Genomic DNA, 11,118 nt, shown 5'->3' on the forward strand with positions numbered 1-11,118 from the left:
ACACTCATCTGTGCTTCAAGATTTCAAAACCCAAATTCAGACAAGCAGAAAATGCCTGCCAAAATAAAGACATTGTCAGTTAAAGTCTGAAAACAAATCAAGCCTCTCTCTTAAATGCCTCAGAGAATTTTCATAACATATGGCATTCAGGTCCACTCGCTCTCCAGACTTCCCTCCTACAGCTGCTCCTGAAAAATATGGAGAGGTTTCCAGAGATATGGCTCAGTTGGTAAAGGGCTGAGTGCAAGCATGAGGACCTGCTTCACATTCCCAGCATCTATATTTTAAAAAGACAGATGTTGATCCCACAGCTGGAGAGGTAGGGACACGCTGTCTTGCAGGAAGGGCTTGCAGGCCAGCCAGCATAGCATAATCAAGGCGCTCCCAACTAGGTGTGAGGCATTACCTCACAGAGTAAGGTAGAGAGGAACAGAGAAGGACCCTGATGCTCAACTCTGGTCTTCACATTCATGCACACATATGAACAGCTGCACACACCCAACAGACTCTCCCCAATGAATCGCACAGCAGTTTGCTCCAGCCAGGCAAGAGAGAAAGGAAAAAGGACTGGAGAGCTGAGCCTCAGTGAGATGAGGAAGAAATGAAGCCATCAGAATGTAGAGAAGACGGGCAAGGAAACACATTCAAAGACAGGTGCATTTTTCCTTTAGCACATTTTCCCTCGGCTTCTTGCATCTGATTAATTCGGTTTCTGTCATATTTTATTTCATCCTTTTCAGTTCAACAATGCCTTTCCCTGAGATGATGAAAACCCTTCAGGCCTCTGCAAAGTGTTTAGCTTCTTCCTTTGTTCTGTGAATATCATTAAACCCATCTCCCTCTTGTGCCTGTGAGTCTGACTAAAACTGCCTCTTCCCTGCCTGCGTGCCTTTCTCCCTCCTCCTCCTCCTGGGGTGAACAAGAAAGCCTTCCCTAGGGTTGCACCTCCTTTTCTTCCATTCTCATTAAATGGGGTGTTTTTCCTCTGAAGAGAGAAGCGACCTGTTCAGGGGTGTCCTTTACAGGCCCTTCATCTAGAGGGGTGATCGCATTCAGGAGCCCCACTCTGTGCCCCTGGGTAATGGGGTACCATCACTGTCAGCAGCCTCAGAAGCAATCGGATGGCCCAGGCCCTACCCTGGACCAGCAGAATAAAAATCAACACACACAGGACAGTCTGGTGCATTCTGATGTCTGAGAAGTGTCCTGTAAATTAGAGGACAACCAGCTGGTTGTAGGCCCGAGAGTGAGCTCAGAAGGTTTTCCTGAAGACAAAGTGGCCTCTGAAAGAGAGGAGAGGATGCTAACAATGGCTCATCTGTCCGGTGCTCATGCTGACATGCTAACAGTGCTTCTGCCTACATACAGACTAAGGAAACAGGCTTCCAAAAAGCTCAGGGCCAAGACAATGGTACTAAACCTCAGAAAACGCAAAGAAGGAACCAATGTCCAGGACAGGACAGGAAACACATACACATACACACACACACACACACACACACACACACACACACACACACACACACACCATACCACTACCACCCCCAGACAAGACAGGACAGGAAACACACACACACACACACACACACACACACCATACCACTACCACCCCCAGACAAGACAGGACAGGAAACACACACACACACAAACACACACACACACACTACCACCACCATTATCACCACCACACACCACACTTCTTGCTAGGAGAAAGGGAAGGAAAGTGTGATGGTCAGTCTTACTAGTCCAGTTGACAAGGCTTAGATTTACCATGGAAACACAGCTCTGGGTGTGCCTCTGAGAGTGTTGAACTGAAGAAGGTCTCTGAATTTCTGAACTGGGCAGCACCAGCCCACAGGCTGGGCTCCGAGGCTGGATGAGAGGAGAGAGCCAACTGGGCAATGACATTCATCTCTCTCTGCTCCCGAGTGCAGATCCAGTGCCCTTGCCGTCACAATTTAGCTGCCAGTATGGGCTGCAGTTTCAAACTATGAGTCCCCAAAACGCTCCACCAAAGCAAAGCCTTCCTGAAGTTGCCCTTGTCTGCTATTCTGCCACAGCATCAAGAAAAGTGATGAACACAGGAAGCCGCTAGGGGTGTGTGTTGGGAATTACAGGATCTTCGTTTGACCTTTCTTCATCTGAGCTGGGCCAAAATAAAGATGTTTTCTGCATCAGAGCATATGGGCAACAAAATCTTCTGAGCTTCTGCTTGCCATGTAATCTTGGAGCTATCGTTAGAATCTTAATGTACAGAGGTTACAAAAAGGCTTTGGCTTCCATAGCTGTTCAGCCCCTCCATATGTCATACATAGGCTTATAATACTGGCAATAATTATATCAGACACAAAGATGATTATCTTAAAGTGTCAAAGAAGAAAAATAAACAGTGAAGTAGATTATTGGTCACTAATACATAAGCTCTTACTTTTTCTTTGCCATATGATAACTTCAAAGTAAAGTCAGAGCTTTACATCCCTGTTATCTCAGCACTTGGGAAGCTAAGGCAGGAAGCTCTGGGGTTTAAGGCCACTCTGGGCCACATGGCAAGACCCTGTCAGGAAGGAAGGAAAGATAAAAGGAAGGAGGGAGATTGGTCACTTAGACCTCATTAAAAAAAAAAAAAAAAAAGATCTTATCTGGTTCCTAAGCTCTAGTCTAAGCAAGGAAATCTCTCAGCTCTCAAAGGGTCCCCGAGCATTCCAGAAATAAGTGCTCCAGCTTACTTAAGTGACTGAACAAGCACATCAGCAAACACAGAGTCCTGATGGTCCCATCAGCTTCCTTGTTTAGGTATTTGGGAATGCCCGGATTTCTGTCTTATATGGACAAATAAAACAAAACCAGGGGTAAAGAACCTACTAGCACAGGCCACCCACACAGTGCCTCAGAGTCTGAGGTGCTGAAGCAAGGGCCTCAGTTTTCCTGAGGCATCGGTTCTTCAATGCAGTGGTGGTACCAAGATCATTCTCTTGGTTAAGACCTGGTCCTGTTGCAGACTCCATGTCTTTTCAGCCAGCAATTTCTCTCCTTGCCAGGATCCATGAGCAGGAAAGACCTCATAATACCACAAATACCTACTCTAAAAATGGGGGAACCCAAAAGGTAGAACACAGGCTAGGACTGAGTGCTTATTGCCAATACTCTTACAGTTCTGCTGACCAGTTCAATAGCAGCAGACCATAAGGTCATAGAGAAGAATACATCTACTGTGTGGTCCAACTTTGGGTTATCAGATCCTTTAATTGAGGATAGATGGAGAAAGATAGATGAGCACTGTCTTGATCAGAGGGGGACAGAAATCAAGTGTTCCTAGGACTTGCTTGTCTAAAGGGAAGATTTTCTCAGGCTTCTGCACTGCCCAGAGTTTGGAAGCCTGTAATGACTAAGCTGAGCTACAGAATTTATAGCACCAAGGTTCAGGGCTTTCTTTGGTAGTCTCAAGGTCGGGTCTTTCTGTTCAAGGAAAGCATTTCAGATGCAGAGATCTCTGGGTGAAAATCTTAAAGCTTTTTTTACACCAAGGCACTTTTATGAGAAAAACATAGGCTACCTTCCTATCAGGTCCTACCGCCAAGACCCAGAGAGACATTCTCAACCACGAATGAATAATATTTGCCACTCAGGGATTCAAATACAGAAGACGTAAACAGGGAGGGGGAGGGTGCTGCAACTCTATTTATTCTTAGTCGGGTATCTGTGGTGGTTCTTCAGTTTGAGCAACGTTATTGCCACAGTGTGCGATGACATGGATGGAAGACAGGAAAATTGTTGAAGAATTAAACAAAAAATGACAAAGAGGGATTGACGGGGCTGAGCAAGCAAAAATACGAAGGATAGAAGTGAAAATCAAATATGTGCACATTTGTTCTATCAATTAATCATCTTGAGCATAACCTCTGTGTTTGGTGACAATTCAGTTATCTTGCAAACAGTAGCCACTTGACATGTGTCAGCTGAATCAACTGGTCCACTGCTTGATGCAAGCAGCTTTGAATTAGGGTTAGCATCGACTGTTACTTTCTAGAACCTTCCCTGGAGTTGGGTCAAGTTGGTCTGGGTGCTTTGTTTTCTACCCTTTTCCTACACATTTATTCTGATGAATCTGAAGGAGCATGAGAACACTGCACATAAACAGGAAATAAGGGTGCTTACACAGAGAACGTGAGTACTCAGAGGCTCTGAGTTCCTGAATCTCAATTCTTGCATCCGCTTGTTGTTCTCTTTAGATTTGTCTTCCACAATCTTCCTGTAAATTTAACATGGATGTATAAAAATCAGTACAGATTGCTTGCACAGTATCTACAGTGTACAAAGCAACATGATGCTTGTTTTAACAGGCAGACCGCTTATCAGGAAATCAGACCATCAGGTCCGCCCCTCACGGTACAGCCCCACAAATGATTTTATCTCTTTTTAAAATCTCTTCTAAAGCACCCACAGCAAAGCTACGGCGCCTTTGTCAATGCCGGGGATCCCTGGGATATCGGGAGAAGGTAGTGCTCACCCCTGGGTATCCTGACTGTGAAGCCGCCACACCCCAGTGTCTGAGATTCATTCTACTTCACAATGAACAGTCCCATATACAAGGACAGTGGGACCACATGTCAAGGGATGTGTGGGCACCATGGTGGAGAGAGATGGCAGTTAATAGCCTATCATCTAAGCAACTTCCAACTATTCCCTACCACATTGTCAGCCGTGATGTACGACAGACTTCCGGGACTTAGGGTTCCTTTTGTCTAACATGCCCACCCCTCCCCAGCAGCCCCTATTCTACTCTTGACTTCCACGAGCTTCATTTTTTACACTATACATTAATTAGATTATGTACAGTGTTGGCATGTTTCCATGACATTAGCTAAAATACATTGCCTCTCTTGAATTCTAGAAACAATGATCAAAATTCTAATCCAATTAATTTATAAAATTAAGATAAGAGAGGAACAATGTGAGTATATCATGTGGAATATTCATGCTATTCTTTTGGCTATAAACAGTAATTTTTAATATGCACATGAAGTATTACATTTGCCTTTTTAATGTATTCCTTTCAGCTTTAACACCTATTTGCATTTAACCAATGACAGAAATGATGCTACCTTGGATGTTTACCATTACTTACAGTTAGACACAGCCTTGGAGCTGTGAGTTGATGTAATGGCTCGAGTAACTCAAGTGCACATATTTCCCCACTTAGACCCACAATTAGTGTTTTCTAGGGGCCAGCATGCTTTGGCTCCAAGAGCAGACTTGCACGTATATCTTCCCACCTGAACAATCTGCAGTCTCACCTGGAAGCTGGAAACTGGCCATGACAGGAACATTTACACTACAGAGATCAGCAAGCAAATGAGCTGCCTCCAAAGGGGCTCTTTAACCATTCTTCAAAATCCCACTGCCTACGACTTCTCCTTAGGTTGCTGCTGTCAGGATACAGTGTCCCAGCAGTGGGAAACGTGACTAATAAGGAGTAAAACACTGAAGCTGTCTGCTTAGCCTCTTGGTGGGATAGGTCCAAGTGTCAGCAGCAATGAGGTTTCATCTAGAGCCTGGCCACATTGTCATCACAACTAACCTCCCTACCTTTCAATCTTTGCCTTTACACAAGACTGAAAACCTGATATAAATAGGACCTGGCATCCAATCTAGTGGTCAGTAGTCATCTTTTGGGGGAATGGGGGAATTATTAAGTAAGTGATCATATGTGCTTTGAACTGTTGTTTCAGATTTTGCTTTCCTTGAGTTCTTTGACAGCACTGTTAGGGTGCAGGGCATGGGGTACCCAATAGCAGCTTACTTCAGCTTCTTGGCCTTTTCATCAGCTGTCTGCAGTTTCCTCAGCCGCATCCTTTCTCTCGGTGTCATTTCCTGCACTTCAGACAGGGCTTGCAGAGTCTGCAGGTGAATCTTTTCCTGCCTATAAGTAATAAACATTCCCCAACATGCAACTTATACCAACATGCTCAGAAAAAAAATTAAACAAATATTTTACACAAGCATCATTGCTCTGTGGCGAGAGCAGCAGCATCTCGAGGCAGGACAGGAAAATCTAATAAACTCCTAGTGGGTAATGAGCCAACAAGGACTGGAGTTAATCAGCATTATTTTTCAAATTGGATTTCTGCTTAAAAGCAAATTGTGTACTTTCCAAATTTCTGCTCATTTCATTGCCTATGGCTGGTTTTTATAGTGGAAGACAAATTAGGATCTTGGCCATCAGAAAGTAAATAGGCCGTCAGAGTAACTCATCTATGTGTGTTATGTCATGGTCTTTGGAAAGGTAGTGAATTCCACCACCATCACCCACTCTCTCTGCAGCCAAGGGAGCTAGATAGTGAACCCCAGTTTCTACCCTGGAAAGAGTGGGCTACAGTGAGTGTCACATGAGATAATCCGATGGTGACAGTATACCAACTGAATTATCTTGAGTGGCTTATGTGCTAGGCTGACTCCAATAGATACTGTACAGTAGTATGTCCAGTGGTTATCTGCAAAGGTCAAAGCCGAGCTCCCCCGTTACTCTCTGCATGTCCTTTGCAGGCTGTGGAATCTCTACGTAAGTGTAAAAGAGAACAATACCACCTACGTCATAGAGTTATCCCTCAACAAACCCTCAATAAACATTGAAGAGCTTCCTTTCTGTCCAGCTGAAGAACCTGCTCACATTACACAAGGACTGCAAGACCTGTGGCCACATGCCCAGGGGCCTGTCTTTCCATTATTGGTCAGGCACAAATGTGTCAGAAGGCTCCTTGCTCTCAACTTCTTCCTTAAGAAGCACTGTGAGAAACTGTACTCAGCAACTCACAAGCTTCTAGAACACCATCAGGACCACAGTGCCCCAGGAAGGGACACCCTTTATTTTATAAGACCTAGTGGATGTCCCTGAACCATAGCCACAGATCTTGGAATAACCTCCGGACAAGTGAATGCCAGCATGTTAGGTAGACTGCTCCACACATGTAGTGCAACACAACAGCTAAAACAAGATGAGCTCTACTTCCACACCTCCAGCTAACAAACAGAAAATAACATTTTATGTATATTGTATTATAATTTATTCACATTATATCCTGATTGTTTTCCCCTCACTCTTTCCCGTTCCCACCCTCCTTCCCTCTTCTGCCCTATTCCCTTCCCTTAGACCTCGGATGGGTTGTCTAATGGGCCCCACTGTCCAGCCACAGCCTATTAGGTCTCATTAGGGCACCACATCCCCTTCCTGTGTGTGCCCGCAAGGCTGTCTTGCCAAGAGGCACAGACCAAATCGTGAAGACCAGAGTGCATGTCAGAGGTTCAGCAGAAGGCTTCCCCCCAAGCCCCCAGGTGTGGAGAATCAGATGCCCATCGGCGACATCTGAACAGGGGGCCTTTGTCCTCTGCATGCATTGTCCTTGGTTGGTGCATCAGTTTGTGCAGGCCCCTCAGCCAGTATCCAGATGCGCAGGCCTTGATGGTCACCCTGTGGAGCTCCTGGACCTTCCATCCCCTGCAACTCTTCCCTACAACTCTCAGGACTCTGCCCAGAGTCCCAGTTCCAATTCCCCACTGGGTGGAGTCTCTCAGAGGAGATCTATTTTGGGCTAATATCCACTTATAAATGAGTATATACTTAACCTTTCTTGAAAGAACGGATAGCAACACAAGAAAGTAAGAAAGTAAGTGTGTTCAAAACATGTCTATAACTACACTCCATGAGATCTCCTTCAGGTGCCCATTTGCTTAGGCTGAATGTGCAGCTGGGAAACCAAACAGGACACAGTCGAGAAACTGATGGTGTGTGTCAAAGGAGAGCATCTCCATTGAGGTGTGTGTCCAAGAAGAGCATGTGCGCTGGGGTGTGTGTCAGGGGAGTGTCCGCACTGGGGTGTGTGACAGGGGAGAGTGTCCGCACTGGGGTGTGTGACAGGAGATAGTGTCTGCACTGCGTGTGTGTGACAGGGGAGAGTGTCCGCACTGGGGTGTGTGACAGGGGAGAGTGTCCGCACTGGGGTGTGTGTCAGAGGAGAGTGTCTGCATTGGGGTGTGTGACAGGGGAGAGTGTCTACCCTGGGGTGTGTGTCAGGGTAGAGTGTCTGCACTGGGGTGTGTGACAGGGGAGAGTGTCTGCACTGGGGTGTGTGACAGGGGAGAGTGTCTACCCTGGGGTGTATGTCAGGGTAGAGTGTCTGCACTGGGGTGTGTGACAGGGGAGAGTGTCTGCACTGGGGTATGTGACAGGGGAGAGTGTCTGCGCTGGGGTGTGTGTCAGGGGAGGTGTCTGCACTGGAGTGTGTGTCAGGGGAGAGTGTCTGCACTGGGGTGTGTGACAGGGGAGAGTGTCTACCCTGGGGTGTATGTCAGGGTAGAGTGTCTGCACTGGGGTGTGTGACAGGGGAGAGTGTCTGCACTGGGGTATGTGTCAGGGGAGAGTGTCTGCGCTGGGGTGTGTGTCAGGGGAGGTGTCTGCACTGGGGTGTGTGTCAGGGGAGAGTGTCTGCACTGGGATGTGTGTCAGGGGATGTGTCTGCACTGGGGTGTGTGACGGGGAGAGTGTCTGCGCTGGGGTGTGTGAGAGGGGAGAGTGTCCGCACTGGGGTGTGTGTCAGGAGAGTGTGTCTGCGCTGGGGGGGGGGGGGGCGGGTGTCAGGGGAGAGTGTCTGCCCTGGAGTGTGTGTCAGGGGAGAGTACCTGGTTGCTTGGCCTTGAAAGTCAGCCTGAGTGCTCCTTCTCTCTCTCTCTCTCTCTCTCTCTCTCTCTCTCTCTCTCTCTCTCTCTCTCTCTCTCTCTCTCAAGTATTTTATTTAATTGTTAAAATTTATGTGCATTGGTGTGAGGGTGTCAGATCTTGGAGTTACAGACAGTTGTGAGCTGCCATGTGGGTGCTGGGAATTGAACCCAGGAGCTTTGGAAGAGCAGGCAGTACTCTTAACCACCGAGCCATCTCTCCTACTCTCATTCCACTGTCTTGCACACCACCAGGGAGATATAGTCCTTGGGTCCTTATAAGATTAAACAGAGTTCCATCAACAAAATTATAGGTTTGACCCATAAGAAGCAGGGTCCTGGTGTCCACACTTTACTGCCTGCACAGGTATGTGACCCTGATCTGCAGCTAACTACCATTCTGGGCTTTTACAAGTTAAAGCAAAAAGATCTTTTTGAATTAGAAAAAAAGAAGAAGTTGTTGCTGGCACAGTGGTGCATGCCTGTAATCTGGATCTTTGTGAGTTCGAGCCCAGCCTGGTCTACAAATCAAGTCCAGTCCAGGACAGCCAAGGCTTTACAGAGAAATTCTATCTCCAAAAACCAAAACCTACCTCACCACCCCAAAAAAAAGAAAGAAAAAGAAAAAGAAGTCAGGCCCAGAAATCATTATGGTTCTTTTGGAAATGCACTTCTCTCCTCTCTCTCCTCTTCTCTTCTCTTCTCTTCTCTTCTCTTCTCTTCTCTTCTCTTCTCTTCTCTCTCTCTCTCTCTCTCTCTCTCTCTCTCTCTCTCTCAGCATCTCCTCTCTCCTCTCTCCCTCTCTCTCTCTCTCTCTCCCTCCTCTGGGGGGGGGGGGGGGGGGGTGGTGGGTGGGGTTTGGGTTTTGTGGTCTCTGTTTTGTGTGGGGGGGGGTTGGTTGTTGTGTGTGTGTTGTGGTGGGGGTTTGTTGGGGTGTGTTTTGGTTTTGGGGGGGTGGGTGGTTTGTGTGTTGGTGTGGGGGGTTGTGTTTGTGTCCGTGTTTGTTGTGGGGTGTGGTGTTTGTGTTTGCGGGGTGGGTGTGTGCTGTGTCTTCTCGGGTCGTGGTCGTTCGTGTTGTTCGTCCGGTGGTGTTGTTGTGTGTGGTGTTTGTGTTGTGTTCGGGTTGTGTTGTGGCGGTCTGTGGGTGTTAGTGGTCGTTGGGGTTGTGGGGGTTTCTCTGTGTTGCGGGCCGGAGGGGTTGGTTGGGCTCGTGGGCGTGGTGGGGGAGACTCCCTTTCTCTCTCTCTTCTCTTCTCTTCTGTCTCCGTCTCTTTCCTCCTTCCTCTTCTCTGTCTCCTTTCTCTTCTCGAGGCGTCTTCTCTGCTGTGGGAGGGGTTGGGTTGTGTTGTGGTTGGGTGTGCTCTTCTGGTCTGTGTGGGGGTGGGGGACTGTTGCTCGGTTCTCTTGTGCGTGGGCTGTGTGTGGTTTTGGGTTTTGTGTGGTGTGGTGCTTGGGTCTGGTTGTGTGTGGTGCTGTTGTGGTCTCGGGGTGGTCTGGGGTCAATCCTCTTCTCGTCGCCTCTTTCCTTCTCTTCTTTCTCTGCTCTTTCTCTTCTCTCCTCTCTCTTCTCTTCTTCCTATTTCTCTTCTCTTCTCTTCTCTTCTTTTTCCTCTTCTCTTCGTATTCTCTTCTCTCTCTCCTCCTCTCCTCTTCTCTTTCCTCATATCTCTTTTTCTCCTTCTTCGCTTCTCTTCTCTTCTCCTTTTCATCTTTCCTCTTCTTCGATCTCTTCTCTTTCTCTTCTCTTCTCCAGGGGGGGTTTGGTTTTGGTGTGGTGCGGGGTGGGGTGGGGGGGTGTGGGGTGGGTGTTTTTTGTGTTTGGGCTCGGGTTTGGTGTGTTGTGGTGTGGGGTTTTGTGTGTGGGTGGTTCGTTTGTGTTTTTTGTTTTGTTGGAGGTTGTTGGAGGATAGGAAGTTTGGGGGAGGTGGTGGTTTCGCTCTCGGCGGTGGGGTGTGGTGTTTGTGTGGGGTGTGTGGGTCGCTTCTCTTTCTCAGGGGTGGTGGAGGTGGGGGGCGTGGCGGGGGGTGGGGGCTCTTCGTCTTTCTCTCTCCTCGGGGTGTGCCGGGTGGGCGGTTGAGGGGAGGAGGGTGGGGGGGTGTGGGTAGGTGGGTTGTTTGGTTTTGGTGGGGTGGGGGTGAAGTGTAACTGTTGATTTGTTCGTTGGGGGTTCCTCCGGGGGGGTGTTTGTGGGGGGGTTTTGTGTTGTTGGGGGGTGGCGGGGTGGTTGTGGGGTTGGGGTTCGGGCTGTGGGGTGGGTTGTTGTTGGTGGTTGGGGATATGAGGGGGTGGGGGCTCTTCTCTTCTCGGGTTTGGGTGTGTGCGTGGTGGGTTTGTTGTGTGTTGTGGGTTGTGGGGGGCTGGTGGGGGTGGTCGCTTTGCTCTCTTCTCTTCTCTTCTCTTTTCTCCATC

At 47.9% G+C, this 11,118-nt stretch overlaps 1 protein-coding gene across 1 annotated transcript in view; it reads right to left on the reverse strand.

The window, feature by feature from the left end:
• The window catches only part of Nek11 (NIMA related kinase 11), a 151,930-nt gene that overhangs the window by 63,220 nt on the left and 77,592 nt on the right, over positions 1–11,118 (reverse strand). Inside the window, 3 exon segments of the mRNA XM_051140381.1 lie at positions 871–983; positions 4,158–4,249; positions 5,801–5,951. Of these exon segments, the coding sequence (XP_050996338.1) occupies positions 871–983; positions 4,158–4,249; positions 5,801–5,951 (356 nt within the window).

Source organism: Acomys russatus, chromosome 32, assembly GCF_903995435.1.
Source record: "Acomys russatus chromosome 32, mAcoRus1.1, whole genome shotgun sequence".
NCBI lineage: Eukaryota > Metazoa > Chordata > Mammalia > Rodentia > Muridae > Acomys > Acomys russatus.